Raw genomic sequence first — 23,185 nt, 5'->3', positions numbered from 1 at the left:
ATAAACCCTTTTAGAAATGAAATTGAGTGTATTAGCCACTTATAAGTGACTTATAGTTGACTTATCACCTCTATTCCAGTTGTGATTAACACCCCTCCTCCCCCCCGTTGGCCGGTCCGCAAGTATATTGTCAATATTAAACCGGTTCGCGGTGCAATAAAGGTTGGTGACCCCTGAAGTAGTGAAAAAATTGAAGTAGTGTATATGGGTTCATTGTCCATTCAGAAATCTGATGGCAGAGGAGAAGAAACTGTTCCTAAAGCATTGAGTGCATCTCCTCAGACTCCTGTACTCCCTCCTTGATGGTAGCAATGAGAAGAGGGCATTTACGGAGTGATGAGGTGTTTAACCATGGACGGTGCCTTTCTGATGTGTCACCTTTTGAAGGTGTCCTCAATGCGGGGTAAACTAGTGTCTATATGGAGTTTGCTACTTCCTGCAGTGTTTACACAGAACATAAAACACACAACTTTGGCTGGTCAGATGTAAGGGCAAAGCATACGGTTCATAGCAGGATCCCCAGAAGCATTGATGTACAGGCAGATCTTGGGGTCCGAGTGCATAATTCCCTGAAAGTGGCAAAACAGGCAGAAAAGTGGTGTTGGAAGCATATTGGATGCTTGCTTTATTTCGGACATCAAGAGCAGGAAACAGCGAGGCGTGTTGGTACTATATAAAAGTTTGCAACACACACATAGATGCTGCCTGGCCTGCTGAGTTCCTTCAGCATTCAGTGTGTGTTACTTGGATTTCCACCATCTACAAATGTTTGCACGTTTGTGGCTATATTAAAACTGGTTAGGCTGCATATGTGCAGTTCAGCTCTCATCCATTACAAGAAGGATGTGGAATTTTGGAGAGGGTACAGAAGAGGTTTGTCAGGATGCTGCCTGGATTAGAGAGTATTGACTATAGGGAGAGGTTGGACGACCCTGGATTGTTTTCTCTGGAGTGACAGAGGCTAAGGGAAGACCTGACAGAGTTTTAAAAAATTATGCAAGGCAGAGATTGGTCAGATGGTTGGTCCCTTTTTCACAGGATAGAAATATCAAATAATAGTGGGTGTAGCTTTAAGGTGAAAGGGGGAAGCTTAAAATAGATATGTAGGGCACGTTAAACTTCTTGATAAACTTGGGAAATTGGTTTCCCTTATAAAATCAGGAGTAACAAGCCTGGGTGTTATCTTGATTCAGATTTGAATTTTAGATCCCACATAAAGACAGTGGTCAGAGATATTGCAAAGGTGTTCAGGGAGTCATCTTTGAGCCTGGATAAGTATGCCACAGTTGTCTCCGACTTCATTAAGACCTGTGTGGATGAGTGTGTGCCTACGAAAACTTTCTGAACATTCCCAAACCAAAAGCCGTGGATGAACCATCACCTGCTGAGGGCTAGGTCTGCGGCATTTAAGCCTGGTAATCCAAGTCTGTACAAGAAAACCAGCTATGACTTGTGGCGGCTATTTCAAGAGCGGAGAAACAATTCCGGCAGATGTTGGAGGCGACGTCGGATGCATGTCAGCTCTGTCAGGGTTTGCAGTCCATTACTCCCTGCAAAGCAAAACCCACCATAATGAATGGCAGCGATGTTTCAATAACAGATAAGCTCAAAACCTTCTGTGCTCACTTTGAAAGGGAGAATAAAAGCACAACTATGACGATCCCTGCAGCATCCGATAACCCTGTGATCTCTGTCTTGGAGGCTGATGTCAGGCTGTCTTTCAAGAGACTCAACCCTCTTGACAGACCCTGAAGAAGTACCTGGTGCGGCTCTAAGAACCTGTCCCAGACAATTGACAGGGGCATTCAAAGACATTTTCAGTCTCTCACTGCTGCAGTCGGAAGCTGCCACTTACTTCAAAAGACAGCAATGACACCAGTGCCAAAGAAAAGCAGTGTGAACTGCCTCAACAACTATCATTCAGAGCACTCACATCTACAGTGATGAAATGCTTTGAGAGGTTGGCCATGGCCAGAATCAACGCCTGTCTCATCAAGGACCTGGACTCATTGCAATTTGCCTATCGCCACAACAGGTCTATAGCAGACATAATCTCAATGGTTCTCCACACAGCTTTGGATCATCTGGGCAACGCAAGTACCTATGTCAGAATGCTGCTTATTGACTATAGCTCAGCATTTACCTCCATCATTCCTATAGTCCTGATTGAAAAGTTACATAACCTGGGCCTCTGTACCTCCCTCTGCAACTGGATCCTTGGCTTCCTAACCAGAAACTCTGTGTGGATTAGGACAATTAACACTGGTTAATTAACAATTAACAACTGCTCTAATCTCTCTACACCCATGACTGTGTGGCTAGGTATGTGCTCAAATGTCATCTATAAATTTGCTGATGACATAACCATTGTTGGCAGAATCTCAAATGGAGATGAGAGGGCGTACAGGAGTGAGATATACCAGTTAGCTGAGTGGTGCTGCAGCAACAACCTTGCACTCAATGTCAGTAAAACAAAAGAGCTGATTATGGACTTCAGGAAAAGTAGGATGAGGGAACACAAACCAATCCTCATAGAAGGAACCGGAGGGGAGGGAGTGAGCAACTTCAATTTCCTGATTGTCAATATCTCTGAAGGCCTGACCTGGATGCAACATATTGATGCAGCTATAAAGAAGGCAAGGCAGCAGCTATATTTCATTAGGAGTTTGAGGAGATTGGGTTTGTCATATAAAACTCTGGAAAACTTCTACATCATTTGGGCTGGCTGCGTCACTGTCTGGCATGGGGGTGGGGGGTTGGTGGAGGCTACTGTACAAGATCGAACTAAGCTGCAGAAACATGTCAAATTAGTCAGCTCCATCATGGGCACTAACCTCTATAGATGTCCAAGATATCTTCGAGGAATGGTGCCTTAGGAAAGTGGTGTCCATCATTAAGGACCTCCATCACCCAGGACATGTGTTCTTTACATTGTTACTGTTAGGTAGAAGGTACAGAAGCCTGAAGGCACACACTCAGCGATTCAGGAACAGCTTCTTCCCCTCTGCCATCCGATTTCTAAATGGTGATTGTACCCTTGGACACTACCTCACTACTTTTTTATTTCTGTTTCTTTTGCCCTACTTATTTTAACTTAACTATTTAATTGTCATATATATGCTCAAAGTAACTCAGTTATTTTTTCACTATATTTATTTATCATGCATTTTATTGTACTGCTACTGCTAAGTTAACAAATTTCATGACAAATGCTAGTGATATTAAACTTGATTCTGATTCTGAAAGGTGCATCTTGTTTCTGACACATAACGATGTTGAAAAACTAATTCACGCATTCATATCGAATCAACTAGATAACTGCAATGCATTTTCTACTGCCTTCCAAAGCAACCTATCAACAAACTTCACAACTCATTCAGAATGCCACTGCTAGACTTCTAACCAAAACCACGATGAGGGAGCATATCACCCCCCCCCCACCCCCAAATTCTATCCACTATGCATTGGCTTCCTGTATCTTTTAGATTTGATTTTAAAGTTCTCTTACTTGTTTTAAAGCTCTTACTGGTCTGAGACTGGCGTATATCACAAATCATTTTCATTTTATAATCCTGCTTGTGCTCTCATGTCTTTTTCTGCCAGTCCCATTAATTTAAACAAACTCCCTCTAAAGATAACTGATAGGCCAACTTTTTTGAACTATGCTCTTAAACTGTGGAATCCAATACCTTAAACTCTAAGGGACGCAGACTCAGTTGTCACTTTTCAACACCAGCTCAAAACCTATTTATTTAACTTTATTTTTAACTAACATCTTTTTGAATTACATTTTCATGTTTATACTTTTATCCCATTGTAAAGCACTTTGAACTGAATCATCTGTATGAAAAGTGCTCTATAAATAAGTTGTTATGATATTATTATTATTATTACTATTATGCTTTTATGCACAGAGACTGGGAGAGTAGGTACCTGCAACATGCTGCCAGGTGTAGTGGTGGAAACAGGTCTGATAGTGGCATTAAAGAGGCAATTAGATAGACACATGGACAGATAGGGAATGATATGGAACATGGGTAGGTAGTTGGGTTTAGTTTAAATTGGCATCGTGGTTGGCACATGGACTAAAGGGTCTGTGCCCGTGCTGTACTGTTTTGTCCAGTCTAGAGCAGCAGATGGGAAGGCAAATGCAATGTTAGCATTCATTTCGCGAGGACTGGAATATAAAAGCAAGGATGTGATGCTGAGGCTTTATAAGGAATTGGACTATATTTGGAATACTGTGAGCAATTTTGAGCCACTGGTCTAAGAATGGATGTGCTGACATTGGACAAGGACAAGAGGAGGTTTACCTGAATGATTCTGGGAATGAAATGGTTAACTTAGGAGGAGTATTTGATGACTCTTTGCCTGTACTCACTGGAATTTAGAAGAATGAGGGGTGACGTCTTCAAAACCTGTCAAATATTGAAAGACCTAGATAGAGTGGATGTGGAGAGGATGTTTCCTGTAGTGGGGGAGTCTAGGACCAGAGGGCACAGATAGAGTGGATGTGGAGAGGATGTTTCCTATAGTGGGGAAGTCTCGGACCAGAGGACACAGATAGAGTGGATGTGGAGAGGATGTTTCCTGTAGTGGGGGAGTCTAGGACCAGAGGGCACAGATAGAGTGGATGTGGAGAGGATGTTTCCTATAGTGGGGGAGTCTAGGACCAGAGGGCACAGATAGAGTGGATGTGGAGTGGATGTTTCCTATAGTGGGGAAGTCTCGGACCAGAGGACACAGATAGAGTGGATGTGGAGTGGATGTTTCCTATAGTGGGGGAGTCTAGGACCAGAGGGCACAGATAGAGTGGATGTGGAGTGGATGTTTCCTATAGTGGGGGAGTCTAGGACCAGAGGGCACAGATAGAGTGGATGTGGAGAGGATGTTTCCAGTAGTGGGGGAGTCTAGGACCAGAGGGCACAGATAGAGTGGATGTGGAGTGGATGTTTCCTATAGTGGGGGAGTCTCGGACCAGAGGACACAGATAGAGTGGATGTGGAGTGGATGTTTCCTATAGTGGGGGAGTCTAGGACCAGAGGGCACAGATAGAGTGGATGTGGAGTGGATGTTTCCTATAGTGGGGGAGTCTAGGACAAGAGGGCACAGATAGAGTGGATGTGGAGAGGATGTTTCCTATAGTGGGGGAGTCTTGGACCAGAGGACACAGATAGAGTGGATGTGGAGTGGATGTTTCCTATAGTGGGGGAGTCTAGGACCAGAGGGCACAGATAGAGTGGATGTGGAGAGGATGTTTCCTATAGTGGGGGAGTCTAGGACCAGAGGACACAGATAGAGTGGATGTGGAGAGGATGTTCCCTATACTTGGTGAGTCTAGGACCAGAGGGCACAGTCTCAGAATACAAGGACATGCCCTTACAACAGAGATGAGGAGAATTTCTTCAGCCAGAGGGTAGGGATTCTGTGGGATTCATAGCCACAGATTTTTGTGAAGATATTGGGGATATTTAAATCAGAATTTGGTAGGTTCTTAATCAGTCAGGGCATCAAAGGATATGGGGTGAAAGCAGGAGAAATGGGTTGAGAGGGGAAAATAAATCAGCCGTGATCAAATGTTGGAGCACATTTGACAGACTTATGCCTTATGGTCTTATCTATTCTATATGCTTCCTTAAGGTTGTCATAGCCAGAGGTAATAGGGATGAGCTCCCACTACCTATTAAATACTCTCAATGTGCGTATCTCAAACAGCCTCTGACTACAAAGTCCAGCTCCGGGCCTTCATGTGTGGCTTAGCAACTAAGCCTGGTGGAACCTCTTACTCTGACAAGAGAAGGGGCAAAGGCAGGTTACTGATGCCTTAACACCAGTTGCTTCCAGCAGATGGGCTCAATATCCGTAGTTGGCAGCTCATCAAGAAGAAGGAAAACTCTGATCTCGAGCCTCTGCTGCCTCGCAGGTACAGACACTCATGGGGAAAGTTTTGGAGTAAATCCCAGGGAAAAATATGGAGCTGGAGTCCCTAAGGCAGTCCTATGTTGAGTCCAGTGCTGATTGGCAACTCCTGCAATGCCATTGGTGCTAAATTGTATCACTCTCCACCATTCCTTTGGGTTCATCATCTGTACTGAGAGGGGAAGCCTGCTACATGGGCTGTACATCGCGTACTGCCCTGGCTTTCGTAGACAGCTAAGATGCAATGTCCATGGTTGACCCCATGGTCTATATGCATATGAAGAGTTGAAATGGATTGCTGATGTGGCAGGTTACTCTGTTGGGAGGTTGTCGGGCTTCTTGTCTGTGAACAATGACATTAACATATTTGTTTGTTTTCCAGTGATCGTTATGTGCATGCACTCCGCTCTCATTGGAGGTGAGCAGCAGTCAATCTTCCTACAGAAAGCCCATGACCAGGGGCTGACAGATGGGAGATACGTCTTCATTCCATACGACACTTTACTCTACAGCCTACCTCACAAGAACACAACTTACTCCGCACTGAGAAACGACACCAAGCTGTTGGCTGCCTATGACGCTGTCTTGACCATAACAATGACCTCAGACGAGATGTCCTTTTACGAGGCTTTCAGAAAGGCGCAAGGGAGGGGAGAAATAACAACATCCCAGCTTGCAGAGCAGGTACAGGGGCTGAACCCAATGGGCAATTATTTAAGGATGGAGGGGAAAGGTTAAAGAAGATGTCTTCTTCTTTTTAAGCCCATCATCCCTACCAGGGCAAAGGCCCCAACAACAGCTTGTCAGAGTCCTCAGACCTGAGCTAAAGGTTGATCTGCCCTGTGGCTTGTGCTTTTGCCACGTGACGTAATACATCTTCCAGGTGAAGGTTCTTCCTCTCCCAGGGATGAGGTCTTTGGATCTTCTGCTGGCAGTTCTGTAGCTCTGGGGTTTTTCTTACAGGATGGGTTGCCCTCCTCCTTCCACAACTCGGGTTGGGATCATCCCAGGGGGAGCAAAAGGAGATGTCGGGGGAGTGGGGGGGCCAGATCTTTTACACGGTGAGCGTTGGGTGCCTGGAACAGGCCGCCAGGAGTAGTGGTGGAAGCAGAGGCAATAGTGGCATTAAAGGGACGGAGTCAACATGATAGACTCATAAATACACAGGTAACAGAGGGAAATAGATCTCGTACAGGCAGGAGAGATTTAGTTTAGTTAGGCATTATGCTTGGCACAGACTTGGTGGGCTGAACGGCCTTTTCCTGTGCTGTACTGTTCTACATTCTATGTACTAGGTTCTAGGTTCCAATTCTCAGTCAGGCAAAAGTCTGTACAGGAAGAAATCATTAAAGATTTATATTGAAGGATAATTGAGTTGATCGAATTAAAAACAAATAAAAAATAAAAGTAAATGCAACACCGACAGCAGGACATATATAGAAAAAGGTGCCAGAAAAGAGCCAGTACCAGTCGGTGACCAGAACTGCACACAATATTCGAAATTTGGTCAGCTATGTGTGGAACCGAAGGAGATAGGAGAGATTTTAAATGATTTCTTCTCTTCGGTATTCACTAAGGAGAAGGATATTGAATTGTCTAAGGTGTGGGAAACAAGTAAGGAAGTTATGGAACCTATGACAATTAAAGAGGTGGAGGTACTGGCGCTTTTAAGAAATTTAAAAGTGGATAAATCTCCATGTCCTGACAGGATATTCCCCAGGACCTTGAGGGAAGTTTGTGTAGAAATAGCAGGAGCTCTGACGGAGATCTTTAATATGTCATTAGAAACGGGGATTGTGCCGGAGGATTGGCGTATTGCTCATGTGGTTCCATTGTTTAAAAAGGGTTCTAGAAGGAAGCCTAGCAATTATAGACCTATCAGTTTGACATCAGTGGTGGGTAAATTAATGGAAATATTCTTAGAGATAGTATTTATAATTATCTGGATAGACGGGATCTGATTAGAAGTAGCCAGCATGGATTTGTGCGTGGAAGGTCATGTTTGACAAACCTTATTGAATTTTTTGAAGAAGTTACGAGGAATGTTGATGAGGGTAAGGCAGTGGATGTAGTCTATATGGACTTCAGCAAAGCCTTTGACAAAGTTCCACATGGAAGGTTAGTTAAGAAGGTTCAGTCGTTAGGTATTAATGCTGGAGTAATAAAATGGATTCAACAGTGGCTAGATGGGAGATGCCAGAGAGTAGTGGTGGATAATTGTTTATCGGGATGGAGGCCGGTGACTAGCGGGGTGCCTCAGGGATCTGTTTTGGGCCCAATGTTATTTGTAATATACATAAATGATCTGGATGATGGGGTGGTAAATTGGATTAGTAAGTATGCCGATGATACTAAGGTAGGAGGTGTTGTGGATAATGAGGTGGGTTTTCAAAGCTTGCAGGGAGATTATGCCGGTTAGAAGAATGGGCTGAACGTTGGCAGATGGAGTTTAATGCTGAGAAGTGTGAGGTTCTACATTTTGGCAGGAATAATCCAAATAGAACATACAGAGTAAATGGTAGGGCATTGAGGAATGCAGAGGAACAGAGAGATCTAGGAATAACTGTGCATAGTTCCCTGAAAGTGGAGTCACATGTAGATAGGGTGGTGAAGAGGGCTTTTGGAACGCTGGCCTTTATAAATCAAAGCATTGAGTACAGAAGTTGGGATGTAATGCTAAAGTTGTACAAGGCATTGGTAAGGCCAAATTTGGAATATTGTGTGCAGTTCTGGTCACCGAATTATAGGAAAGATATCAATAAATTAGAGAGAGTGCAGAGACGATTTACTGGGATGTTACCTGGGTTTCAGCAATTAAGTTACAGAGAAAGGTTGAACAAGTTAGGTCTCTATTCATTGGAGCGTAGAAGGTTGAGGGGGGATTTGATCGAGGTATTTAAAATTTTGAGAGGGATAGATAGAGTTGACGTGAACAGGCTGTTTCCATTGAGAGTAGGGGAGATTAAAACAAGAGGACATGATTTGAGAGTTCGGGGGCAGAAGTTTAAGGGAAACACGAGGGGGTATTTCTTTACTCAGAGAGTGATAGCTGTGTGGAATGAGCTTCCTGTAGAAGTAGTAGAGGCCAGTTCAGTTGTGTCATTTAAGGTAAAATTGGATAGGTATATGGACAGGAAAGGAGTGGAGGGTTATGGGCTGAGTGCGGGTAGGTGGGACTAGGTGAGATTAAGGGTTCGGCACGGACTAGGAGGGCCAAGATGGCCTGTTTCCGTGCTGTGATTGTTATATGGTTATATGTTATATACCATCATGATGGATCTCACCCACCCTGCTCATGGACTGTTTGTCCCACTCCCATCAGGGAGGAGGCTACACACCTTCCATGCCAGTATCACCAGACTCAAAAGCAGCTACTCTCCCCAAGCTGTAAGGCTGATCAACACCTCCACCCACTAACCCACCCCTCCACACCCCCAACCACCACTACTTTATCATTTCCTGTCAGTCAATTGAGGTACAGACACTCTTGTGCTTAGCGTCACTTTATGGACATACAATCAATCTATTTATATAAACTCTCTCATGTATTTGTGTGTTTCAGTGCCTCTCAATTGGAAACCCTATTTCCAGTTTCCACAGCGCAAGACCAATCGCTGGCCTATTCTTGCTTATAAGTTCAAGTTCAAAGTTCAAAATAAATTTATTATTGAAATACAGTACATGCATCCCACCATATACTACCTTGAGATTCCTTTTTCTGCAGGCATCTACAGGAAAATAATGCAATTCAATAGAATTTATGAAAAACTATACAGAAACAAAAACTGACAAACAACCAATATGCAAAAGACACATTATGCAAATAATAAAAGAGTAAATGAATAACACTGAGAACATGAGTGGTAGAGTTGTTGAGAGTGAGTGTGTAGGTCGTGGAATCCGTTCAGTGTTGAGGTGAGTGAACTTCCCCACGCTGGTTCAGGAGTCTGATGTTTTGAAATAATAGCTCTTCTTATTCTGCAGGTTTCCCCGCTTTTTGGAACAATTTACAATGGCTTCTATTTCATCGCCAAGACCATGGAGAATGTGCTGAGAGATGGAGTCTATATCTCAGGGGTGATGCTTGCCAATTATACTAAGAATTTGAACTTCACTGGTTTCAATCAGAAGATCGAAACCAGAGAACGAGGCGAAGGGATAGCAAGCTATGTCATCTTGGACACCGATGGGAAGAGTCACCAGCTGCTAGCTACCTACACGATCAATATGGTAACTGAAACTCTGCAACCTGGAAATAATGCGATTCATTTCCCCAGGGGATCACCTCCGAATGCCGACTCTAACTGTTGGTTTGAGCCAAATATCATTTGCACTGGAGGTAGGTTTCATGGTTTTAATTGAATTTCCGTCAATTGTTGAGTATGGTATGTTGTATGTGCTGTCTGCTCGGTGGTGAAGTCTCCAAATGTCAACTATAAAACATAGTTGAAGAAATAGGCCATTCAGCCCATTGATTCTGCTCTGATGTTAGACTGTGGCTGATTTATTATCTCTCAACCCATTCTTCAGCCTTCTCTCCGTAACCTTTACTAATCAAGTTCAAATTCAAGCTTACTGTCATTCAATCATACACATATTTACAGCTAAACGAAACATCATTTCTCTGGGGCCAAGTACAGAACCTATAGTCACACACAGCATATATAGTTAGGATCCAGCACATATAGTCACAAAGTTATATTAGCACAAGTTTTGAGTGGCTTGGCCTGAAGATTGACAGGTTGACATAAAGTGCAAGTTGCATGTTTCAGTCAAGAAGTTATCAACCTCCACTTTAGATACAATATACCCAACTTCTTCCAAACCTAGTGTTTTCTTCCAACAATACCACACAGGGAGATAGGGTCATAAAGAAAGCTTTTGGCACATTGGCCCTCATGGATCAATGTATTGAGTACAGGAGTTGGGATGTTATGCTGAAGTTGTATAAGAAGTTGGTGAGGCCTAATTTAGAGTATTGTGTCCAGATTTGGTCACCTACCTACAGGAAAGATGTAAAGATTGAGAGAGCACAGAGAAAATTTTCAAGGATCATGCTGCGACTGGAAGCCCTAGGTTACAAGGAAAGATTGGAAAAGTTAGAACTTTATTCTCTAGAACGTGGAGATTTGAGAGGGGTATACACAATTATGAGGGGTAAAGATAGTGTAAATGCAAGCAGGCTTTTTCCACTGAGATTGGGTGAGATTACAAATAGAGGTCATGGGTTAAGGGTGGAAGGTGAAATGTTTAAAGAGAACATGAAAGGAAACAACTTCATTCAGAGGGCGTTGAGATTGTGGAACAAGCTGCTAGTGCAAGTGGTGGATGCAATTTCAATTTCAACATTTAAGAGAAGTTTGGATATGGATCGAGGGGTACGGAGGGTTAAGGTCAGGGTGCAGGTTAATGGGGGTAGGCAGTTTAGATGGCTTGGCACGGAATAGATGGACCAAAGGGCCTGTTTCTGTGCTGTAACACCAGATAGGTAACATTCATAAGAAAAACAAACTGTATATTAAACATAAATAACACACAATTTTTCATGCACCCAATTAGAACAAATACAAAACAAAATTAATTTTAGTGCCAAATGATCAAAATGGTTACAGTTTTGCTGTACTCTAGTGATTAGGGTTCTGTTGGTTGGTTCAATCACTAACTGGTTAACAGGAAGTGGCTGTTCCTGAACCTGGTGGTCTGGGACTTCATATCTCCTGACCAATGGTAGATGCGAGAAGCTGGCATTGCCCAGATGGTGGGGAGCTTTGATGACTTATGTTGATTTCTTGAGGTATCTGCTCCAGTAGATACTGTCGATGGTAGGTAGGGATGTACTTGTGAAATATTGGGCAGAGTGTATCACTCTTCGCAGCTTCTTATGTTCCTGTATATTTGAATGGCCATACCAGATTATGAAGCAACCAGTTGGGATACTTTCAAAAGTGAATCTGTGAGAGTGTTTGGTGGCATGCCAAACCTCCTTAATCTTCTAACCAAATAGAGATGCTTCTGCCTTTCGATAGAAAGGCTGCTGAGGCTCACCATCAAATGCTCAAAGTCAGCTTATGCTGGGCATTTAAGACCATAAGCCCATAAGACTTAAAAGTAGAATGAGGCCATTTGGCCCATTGAATCTGCTTCAGCATTTGATCATGGTTGATATATTATCGCTCTGAACCCCATTCTCCTGCCTCTTCCTGTAACCTTTGACACCCTGACTAATCAAGAACCTATCAAGCTCTGCTTTAAAAATACTCAATGACTTGGCCTCCACAACCATCTGTGGCAATGAACTTCACAAACACGCCACCTCCTGGCTAAAGCAGTTCCTCCTCATTAGTTTTCTAAAGGGATGTCCTTCTGTCCTGAGACTGTACCCTCTGGTCCTAGACTACCCCACCACAGGAAATACCCTCTCCAGGCCCATTCTGTCTAGGTCTATCAATATTTGGTAGGTTTCAATCAGATGCCCCCACCCCCCCCCTTTTCTTCTAAACTCCAGGGAGTACAGGCCCAGGGCCATTAAGTGCATCTTTAACCCTATCATTAACCCTATCATTCCTACAATCATTCTTGTAAGATATCTCTGGACACTCTCCAATGCCAACACATCCTTTCTTAGGTAGGAGGCCCAAGCTGCTCACAATACTCCAAGAGAGGGCTTACCAGTGCTTTACAAACCCTCAGCATCAGATAGATAAATAGATACTTTATTGATCCCAAAGGAAATTACAGTGTCACAGTAGAATTGTAAGTGCACAGATACACAATTATACAAACATTAAAAGAGGAGTAAAAAAAGAATAAAAAAGTAAGTTACCTCGAACAGTCTAATAGGAGGGGGTCATCACCTCCCCGGCTATAGGTTGACTCATTATAGAGCCTAATGGCCGAGGGTAAGATTGACCTCATATAGGACCTCATATCCTTGTTTTTATATTCTAGTCCTCTGACAATGAACGCTAACGTTACACTTGCCTTCCTTATCACTGACTCAACCTGCAAATTAAACTTTAGTGAATTTTGTATGAGTAACTAAATAGGGTCATAGGGTGCTGCAGTGTGGTGACAGAACCTTTGACTCATCTGGTCCATACCAAACTGTTACTCTGCCTTGTAAGACATTATCCCTGCTGGTGATGCCCACAACCCAAAAATGAAAACAAGATCAGGGAAGTTTCCATATGAAAAATTAGGCAATCACCTTTTGGAAGAAGTTTCATAAATTCAATAAAGAGAATTTAAAGAGGAAGAAAGGTGAAATAGTAATGAATAAATTCAATAATTAATTCAGGAGAAACTTCCCCAGAGTATGAACAGAAAATTATATATTTAGTGGCTACTTTATTAGGTACCTCATGTAAAGTTCAAAGTAAATGTTTAATCAAACCACATATATGTCAACATATGAAACCCCGAGATTCATTTGCTTGTGCATACTCAATAAATCTTATAGAGTTTTAATAACCTTATAGAGTTTTTCGAGTAAGTAACCAGGAAAGTGGTTAAAGGCAAGGCAGTGGATGTTGCCTACATGGACTTTAGCAAGGCCTTTGACAAGGTGCTGCATGGGAGGCTGGTCAAGAAGGTTTAGTTGCTCAGCGTTCAGGATGAGGTAGTAAATTGGATTAGACAGTGTCTTTGTGGGAGAAGCCAGAGAGTGGTCGTAGAGGGTTGCCTCTCTGACTGGAGGCCTGTGACTAGAGGTGTGCTGCAGGAATCGGTGCTGGGTCCTTTGTTGCTTGTCATCACTTTCAATGTTCTGGATGATAATGTGCTTTATTGGATCAGCAAGTTTGCAGATGACACCAAGACTGAGGGTGTGGTGGACAGTGAGGAAGGCTAGCATGGCTTGCAGTGGGATCTGCATCAGCTGGGAAATGTGCTGAAAAATGGCAGATGGAATTTAATGCAGATGTGTGTGAGGTTTCGTACTTCAGAGGAACCAGTCAGGCTAGGTTTTACACAATGAATGGTAGGGCACTGAGGATTGTCTTAGGACAAAAAGATCTAGGAGTACAAGGATATAATTCATTGAAAGTAGTCTCACTGGTAGATAGGATCATACAGAAAGCTTTTGGCACATTTTGGCCTTCATGAATCAATCTACTGAGTACAGATGATGAATTTTATGTTGAAGTATTTAACTTCAACATAACATTGGTGAGGCTCAATCAGGAATATTGTGTGAAGTTTTGGTCACCTACCTGCAGGAAAGATGTAAATAAGGTTGAAAGAGTACAGAGAATATTTGCAAGGATCTTGCCAGGTCTGGAGTACCTGTGTTAAAAGGAAAGATTGAATAGTATTGACTGTATTTTTTAGTATGTAAAACATTGAGTGGAGAGTTGATAGAGGTATATAAAATTATGAGGGATATAAATAGGGTAAATGCAAACTGAGATAGGGTGAGATTACAAATAGATGTAATGAGTTAAGGGTGAAAGGTGAAATGTTTAAGGGAAACATGAGGGGAAACATCTTCACTCAGAGGGTCATGAGAAAGTGGAATGAGCTGCCAGCACAAATGGTCCATGCAAGCTCAATTTCAAAGTTAAGAGAAGTTTGGATAAGTACATGGATAGTAGGAATATGGACGACCAAGATCCCAGTGCAGGTCAATGGGAGTAGGCAGTTGAAATGGTTTATAGCATTGACTAGATGTGTTGAAGGAACTATTTCTGTCCCGTACTTCTCTATGACTCTATGGCTCTACACATCTATAGAAGCTTGTCAAAGTTTTGAGTGAACTTGGCTTTTTCTCCCTGGTCAGACCCCACTTGGAGTATTGTGCTCAGTTCTGGTCGCCTCACTACAGGAAGGATGTGGAAACCATAGAAAGGGTGCAGAGGAGATTTACAAGGATGTTGCCTGGATTGGGGAGCATGTCTTATGAAAACAGGTTGAGTGAACTCGGCCTTTTCTCCTTGGAGTGACGGAGGATGAGAGGTGTATAAGATGATGAGAGGCATTGATCATGTGGAAAGTCAGAGGCTTTTTCCCAGGGCTGAAATGGTTAACATGAGAGGACACAGTTTTAAGGTGCTTGGAAGTAGGTACAGAGGAGATGTCAGGGGTAAGTTTTTTATGCAGAGAGTGGTGAGTGCATGGAATGGGCTGCCGGCAACAGTGGTGGAGGTGGATATGATAGGGTCTTTTAAGAGACTCTTGGATAGGTACATGGAGCTTAGAAAAATAGAGGGCTATGGGTAACCCTAGGTAATTTCTAAGGTAAGGACATGTTTGGTACAGCATTGTGGACCAAAGGACCTGAATTGTGCTGTAGGTTTTCTATGTTTCTATGCCGAATCTGTGCATACTCCTGAGGAAGTGGAGGCACTGCTGTACGTTCTTTGTAACTGCACTAACAAAGGGCAGGTCCACTGAAATAATAACAGAGGAACTTAAAATTGCTGCCTCTCTCCACCTCTGATCCTCTAATGAGGACTGGCTCAGGGACATCTGCTTTCCTAATAAATTGGCCACAAAATGTATGTTCATGGCCTTCTGCTGCTGTAGTCCAACCACTTCAAGGTTAGGCTTGTTGCATGTTTAGAGATGCTCTTCTGCACACTACTGTTGTAATGCATTGTTACTTAAGTTACTGCTGCCATTCTGTCAACTTGAACTAGACTTACCATTCTCCTCTGATCTCCCTCTTTAACAAGGCATTTTTACTTACAGAACTCCCACTCACTCCAGTGATTTTCACACTATTCTCTGTAAACTTTACAGACTCTTGTGCATGAAGTTCCCAGGCAATCAGCAGTTTCTGAGATACTCAAACCACCCCATCTGACACCAACAATCATTCCATGGGCAAAGTCACTTAGATCACATTTCTTCCCCATTCTGATGTTTGAACTGAACAGCCACTGAACCTCTTGATCAAGTCTGTATGCTTTTATGCATTGAGATGCCGCCACATGATTGGCTGATTGAATAATGAACAGGTGTACAGAGCGTAACTAATAAAGCAGCCATTGAGTGTATTTGGAAACATAGAACAAAGGCAGTTCTTTTGACCTGTTCACTATTTATAGAACTAAAGTTATATAAAAAGGAAACTGGCCCTTTGGCCCAACTCATCCATACCAACTTAAATGCCCAACTAAGCAAATGCTATTAGCTGTGATTGGCCCATATCCCTCTAAAGACTTCTTATCCATGTACATGTGGAAGTATCTTTAAAATGTTGTTATGATTCAATAATATCCATAAAATAAGACCATAATATATATGAGCAGAATTAGGCCATTTGGTCCATTGATTCTGTTCCACCATTTCATCATAGCTGATCCATTTTCCTTCTCAGTTCCAAGCTCCTGCCATCTTTCCATATCCCTTCACGCCCTGACCAGTCAAAAATCTATCAATCTGCCTTAAATATATCCAATGACTCGACCTCCACAGCTGCCTGTAGCAACAAATTTCACCACCCTCTGGCTAAAGAAATTGCTCCTCATCTTGGGAATTTCATACTTAGGATATATCCCCATACTTACATACACTTAGATATCCTCATACTTAGGAAGTTCAAGATGATTTGCCTGACGGAGGCTGAGAAACAACTTGATAGAGGTGCATCAAATTATAAGGGGCAAAGATAGAGTGGAGAGGTAGCACTTTTCTCACAGGGTGGCAATGGCTAATACCAAAGGACATCTTCTTAGGGTGAATGAGATTCGGAGTGATTTTATACGTAGGTTTTTTACAGAGAGTGTCAGGTACCTGGAGTGCACTAGTTGGGTGATGGTAGAGACTGATGCATTAGGGACATTTAAGACACTCCTAGATGGGCACATGGATATAGAAAAATAGAGGGTTATGTCTATGGGAAGGGTAAGATTGGTCGTGGAGTAGTTTAAACGGTGGGCCTTAAAAAGTGGGCCAAAGGGCCTGAATTGTACTGTTCTATGTTCCTTGATTCACAGTTATGACAAAATTCCATATAAATACTCCCCATCCCCACTACCATTTTCCTCCATTCCTTTGGTAACTTAAATCTTTAAACTCGTATTTTGAATTAACAATTGAAGAGGGAATGACTACCTTTTGTGGATGAGATCTTGAGTCTCAACGTGGACAAGACCAAAGGGGTGATTGTGGACCTGAGGAAGATGCAGGCTGACCCCTCCTCACTGAACATAAACAGTTCATCCATGGAGAGAGCTAGGAACACCCACCATTTCCTGTGTAAAACAACTTGCCCTGTTTATTTCCATCAAACTTTCTTCTTTTCACTTTAAATTCATGTCCTCTAGTGTTTAACATCTCTACTTTGGGGAGAAGATTCTGTCTGTCTGCCCAGACAGTTCAATGTGGCTGGACATACAGTGACATACAGCAGTTGTTCCTCAAACTTACCCTGGGCGTACTCTCATCAAAGATTACAGGGAGAGGCAGGAGAATGGGATTGAGAGGGATAATAAATCAGCCAAGATCAAACAGTGAAGTCTTGGTGGGCCAAATAGCTTAATTCTGCTCCTATGTGTTATGGTCTTGTGATAATGACTGGGCTTTCCGTACTGTGAAATAAAGGTTCAAATATTCAAAGTACATTTATTATCAAAGTATGCACACAGAATACAACTCTGAGATTCATCCTCCCACAGGCAGCCATGAAACAAAGAAACACCATGGAAACTGTTCAAGAAAACATCAAACACCCAATGCACAACAAAAGAACAAATTGCACAAACGGCAAAGAGGAAGCGAACAACACATAGAATAGTGCACATCAAACCAGGGGTCCAGTAGTGTTCAGTTCAGTTCAGTTCAACACTGTTGTTAGTCCACTGCAGGCCGTAGGGTCGTTCAATATCAAAGTGCCCTGGTCTGTATTGATCACCCAGATCAAACCGTTCAAAGACATCAAATAAAAAGAGTAGTCACAATGCAACTTGAACCTCAACGTTCCCCAAAATGAGTCCACAGCCTCACCGATAAATCCTAGCAATGTGGATCCCTAGATTCCAGCACTTTCCTCCGACAGCGGCGAGCGAAAGGGAGAGAAAGACTGGTCAGACACAGGCAGATGGTGCTGAACACCCGCCCGCACTCCACGTCAACTTCATCCTTGCTTGATGCCTCAATCGGAGAGAAGCAATGGACTTGATCATGGGCTCATGCCTTGAATGCGTCACTGAAGAGAAGCAATCAAGGTGATCATGGTTTCACATTCCATCTCCTGGCTTCCTGACCTCCACGCTAAACCTCACTGACCTCCCTTAGAGACAGCAAAGTGCCAGATCTCTTCAAAAACACACCATCAAAATGTAGAATCCAGTCACACACATTTTAGTAGTAGATTCATATTTGAGAGAAGAAGTGAAAGAAATGAAAGAAATAGTTTCATGAACTTGATGCACCATCAATAACTCTTGGAGATGTGAGACGAGATATAGGCTTTATATTAGCTGGAAGAGAGCAGTCAGCAGCAAGAGATCACCATACGTCATCCTGGAGACTGAGGGAGGAGCAGTGTCTCCAATCGCCTTTATACAGGGGTCTGTGGGAGGAGCCACAGGAGCGGTCAGTGGGGGGCGTGTCCAGACAGGTATATGTAGTTCACCACAGAACTGCAAACAGGATGTTGTCATTGGTCGCACTGTTTGTTGGTGCCATCTCGAAGAACATCCTGAAGAAAATGATGACTGAAGTGAAAAAATGTGTTCAGTTGGGGCCTCGTCTGTCTTCCCGGGAGACTGGAAAGATTCTGTTGCAACATTTCATAAAGAGTATGGGAGTTCATTGTGTCATCTGGCCAAAAATTAGTCCTTAATAAACAGCATTTCTTCATAAAGGACCCTCACCATCCAGGACATGCCCTCTTCTCATTACCACCACAGGGAGGATGCATACACATTGAATATTTTAGGAGCAGCTTCTTCCCCTCTGCCACTGGATTTCTGAATGGAAAGTAAACCTCTGAACACTCACTATACCTCTTTTGTACCATTTACTTATTTATATTGTAACCTCTAGTGATTTGTTATGCCTGCAGTGTACTGCTGCTACAAAACAACACATTTCATGACCAATGTCAATGACAGTAAACCTGATTCTGATTCCAATTCGTGTATCAATAGTTTCTGTCTCTACAGTTGCTGCTTGAGTATTTTAGAATGTTCTCTTCATGGGTCATCACTACAGTACTTTGAGTTTTTGAATTACCTGAATAGTAATCAATATTTCTCCTTTCTCTCTCCTTCTTTTCTTCTTTTTTCTCCCTCATTCCCCTCTCTCTCCTTCCCTTCTCTCTCTCCCCATTCTCTTTCCTTTCTCTCTAATTTCCACTCCGTCTTTTAATTTCTCCCTTGTCTCTTGTATATCCTCTCTCTCCCTCTCCCCTCTTTCTCACCTTTCTCTCCTTACTCTATCCCTCTCTCTCTCTCCCTCTCTACTCTCCTGTCTCTCTGTTTTTCTCTCTGACCCCCCTTCTCCCCCTCCCCTTTCTCTTCTCCCCTCTTTTTCCCACTCTCTCTACTTTCTTGCTGTCCCTTTGTTTCTTTCCATTCCCCCTCTTTCCCTCTCACTTTCTCCTTCCCCTTCTTCCACTTTCTCTCCCTCTCCCCCTCTCTATTCCCCCCCCCACCTCTCTCTCCCTTTCTCTCTCTCTCTCTCTGTCTCTCTCTCTAGGCATCGAGTTGAAAGTGGTGATACTGGGTTTTGGGTTGATCATTGGCCTGGTACTGTGTGGACTTGTCGTGGCCTACTTTGTCAGGTAGGATACATTCCTTTATTTCACATGGAACAGTTTTCATTTTGGTTCTGTTGTGTGACCTCCATCAGGAGCCCCCTTTTCCATAAGTACGTTAAGGCCAGATTTCCAGGGACACAGAATGAAGTTGTTTTCATTTCAGGCGGCGAATGCAGCACATACAGATGGTGAAGGGGCCCAACAAGATCATAATGACCTTCGACGACCTCACCTTCATCAACCCACAACTCAGCAAGAAGGTGGGTGTGCGGCTCCTGCTGCGGCTGTTTGCTGTGCTTTGTACTGCAGAATATGAGGGCCCGTAACAGTGCAGTTGAAGAGACCATTCAGCTCATCTTGAGTATGATCACCACTACCATCAGGAAGGAGGTACAGGAGCATGAAATCCCAGACTCTGGGTCCAGGAACAATTATTACCCTATGACCGTCGGCCTCCTGAATCAGCATGGATAACTTCTCTCACCTCAACACTGAGCTGATCCCACAACCTGCCGACTCACTTTCAAGGACTCTACTTCATGTTCTCAATATTACTTATTTGCAATTTCTCTTATTTTACACATTGGCTGTTGTCAGTCCTTATTGTATTTCTTATAATTAATAAGCTTCAAGACTTTGGCCGCAATACCTCGATTTTCTCACTTGCAGACTCCAGTCAATTTCAATTGGCAACAACATCTCCTCTCCAATCTTTATCAGCACAGCTGCACCACAAGGCTGTGTGCTTAGCCCCCTGCCCTACTCATACTTATACTTTATACTTATAACTGTGTGGCTAAGCACAGTGCCAGTGCTATATTTAAATTTGCTGATGATGCCACTGTCGTTGGCTGTATCAAAGGGGGTGACGAGTCAGCAGGTAGGAGGGAGAATGAAAATCAGGCTGAGTGGTGCCTCAACAACAACTTCTCTCAAACAAGAGAAAATCTGTAGATGCTGGAAATCCGAGCAACACACACAAAATGCTAGAGGAACTCAGCAGGCCAGGCAGCATCCATGGAAAAAAGTACAGTCAATGTTTCGGGCCAAATCTCTTCAGCAGAACTTCTCTCTCAATGTCAGCAAGACCAAAAAGCTGATTATTGAGTTCCAGAGAAGAAAACCGAGATCTTTGATCCAGTCCTCATCAGGGGATCAGAGGTGGAGAGGGCCAGCAGCTTTAAATTCCTCGGTGTTATCACATCAGAGGACCTATCTAGGGTCCAGCCATTGCAAAGAAAGCACAGCAGCACCTCTACTTTCTTAGAAGTTTGTGAAGATTTGGCATGTCATCTAAAACTTTGACAAACTTCTGTAGATGTGTGGTGGAGAGTATATTGACCAGTTTCCCCTTGGCCTGCTATGGAAACATCAATGCTGTTGAATGGAAAATCCTACAAACAGTAGCAGATACAGACCAGTCCATCACAACTAAAGCCCTGACCGCCACTGAGCACATCTATATGGAGCACTGTCGCAGGAAAGCAGCATCCATCATCAGGGACCCTCACCACCCAGGCCATGCTCTCTTTTCACTGCTGCCATCAGGAAGAAGGTACAGGAACCTCAGGACTCACACCACCAGTTTCAGCTCAACCATTGGGCTCATGAACCGGATGGCATAACTTCACACATCACTGAATTGTTCCCATAACCAACAGACTCACTTTCAAGGACTCTTTATCACATGTTCTCAATATTTATTTATTTATATTTTAAAAATTTCTATTTTTGTCTTTTTGTATTTGCACAGTTTGTTGCCTCTTGCAGATTGATTGTCTGTCTCGTTGGGTGTGATCTTTCACTGATTCTATTGTGTTTCTTGTATTTACTGCGAAGGCCCACAAAAAGAGTGGCTCTCAAGGAGCTATATGCTACAGTATATATGTACTTTGGAAATAAATTTACTATGACTTTGCCTTTGATGACCAAGTTTATCACCCACATGACCATAAGACCGTAATATATAGGAGCAGAATTAGGCCATTCGGCCCATTGTGTCTGCTCCACCATTCCATCATGACTGATTTATTATCCCTCCCAACCCCATTCTCCAGCCTTCTCCCCGTAACCTTTGACACCCTGATCAATCATGAATGTACCAACATCTGCCTTAAATCTACCCAAAGACTTGGCTTCCACAGCTGCCTGTGGCAACGAATTCCAGAGATCCACCAGCCTCTGGCAAAAGGCATTCATCCTCGTCCCTGTTCTAAAGGGCCATTCTCGTGAACTTCCTCTGGATCCTCTCCAATACCAGCACATTTTTCCTTAGGTGTGGGGTCCGAAATCTAAGCCTTCACCCACTTCATGCAATTCATCTCTGCATTACTCGTCGGAAGTGCAATGAGATTATTCACAGCTTTATCTATTAGGCCGGTGACAGAGTACAGCTGCTGCTTTAAGGCTCCAGTGACCCACGTCCAATCCTGAGCTTGCTGCAGAGTTTGCACATTAAAGCTAGATTAGCTTTATTTGTCACATGTGTAGGCCCCTTGTCTTTGAAAGGATGTGCTGACACTGGAGAGAGTTCAAAGGAGGTTCACAAAAATGATTCCAGATTGAACAGCTTGTCATATGAGGAGCATTTGACGGCTCTGAGCTGGTACTCAAACAAGAATTTGGAAGAATGAGGGGTGACCTAATTGAAACCTATGAAATGTTGAAAGGCCTCGATAGAGTGGATGTGGAGAGGATGTTTCCTATGGTGAGGAAGTCCAAGACCAGAGGACACAGCCTCAGAGTAGAGGGATGTCCTTTTAGAGTGGCAATAAGGAGGAATTTCTTTAGCCAGAGGCTGGTGAATCTGTGGAATTTGTTGCCAAAGGCAGCTGTGGAGGCCAAGTCTTTGGGTATACTTAAGGAGATTGGTCAGGGCATGAAGGGATATGGGGAGAAGGCAGGAAATTGGGGATGAGAGAAAAAATGGATCAGCCATGAAGAAATGTAGGAGCAGACTTGATGGGCCAAATAGCCTATTGGTAGGTTTATTGTCAGCATGCTTTTGATGGGCTGAATTCCGTGCCGTATGATTCTCTGCCATTTCCACACTATCTGATTCTGCCTCTGTGCCTTTCAGCTCATCTGCCTCTTGATCCTGTTTGTCATTCTGGTTGTTCCAAATCTCTTCTGGCCTCTCACTCCCTCTACTGCCTGTTAACTCAAGATAAGACCATCAGATATAGGAGCAGGATTAGGCCATTTGATCCATCGAGTCTGCTCTGCCATTTCATCATGGCTGATCCCTTTTCTCTCTTAGCCCCAACCTACTGCCTTCTCACTGTATCTCTTCATGCCCCAACTAATCAAGAACCTATCAACCTCTGCCTTAAGTATACCCAATCTCTTGGCCTTCATGGCCATTGTGGCAATGAATTCCACAGAGTCATCATTCTCTGGCTAAAGAAGCTCCTCCTCATCTCTATTCTAAAAAAATGCCCTTCTATTCTGAGGCTGGTTTTAGACTCCCCCACCATAGGAAACATCCTCTCCACATCCACTCTACCAAGGTCTTCCAACATTCACAAACAAGAGAAAATTTGCAGATGCTGGAAATCCAAG

General features: G+C 43.2%; 1 protein-coding gene across 1 annotated transcript in view; it reads left to right on the top strand.

The window, feature by feature from the left end:
• gucy2f (guanylate cyclase 2F, retinal) overlaps window positions 1–23,185 on the top strand; it is a 66,909-nt gene that overhangs the window by 8,944 nt on the left and 34,780 nt on the right. Inside the window, exons 2-5 of the mRNA XM_059963252.1 lie at window positions 6,302–6,603; window positions 9,904–10,258; window positions 19,564–19,648; window positions 19,788–19,884. Coding sequence (XP_059819235.1) covers window positions 6,302–6,603; window positions 9,904–10,258; window positions 19,564–19,648; window positions 19,788–19,884 — 839 coding nt within the window. The remainder of the gene's footprint in view (window positions 1–6,301; window positions 6,604–9,903; window positions 10,259–19,563; window positions 19,649–19,787; window positions 19,885–23,185) is intronic.

Source organism: Hypanus sabinus, chromosome 3, assembly GCF_030144855.1.
Source record: "Hypanus sabinus isolate sHypSab1 chromosome 3, sHypSab1.hap1, whole genome shotgun sequence".
NCBI lineage: Eukaryota > Metazoa > Chordata > Chondrichthyes > Myliobatiformes > Dasyatidae > Hypanus > Hypanus sabinus.
Note: the sequence above shows the minus strand (reverse complement) of the source record. Positions and strands in the feature narration are given on the sequence as shown.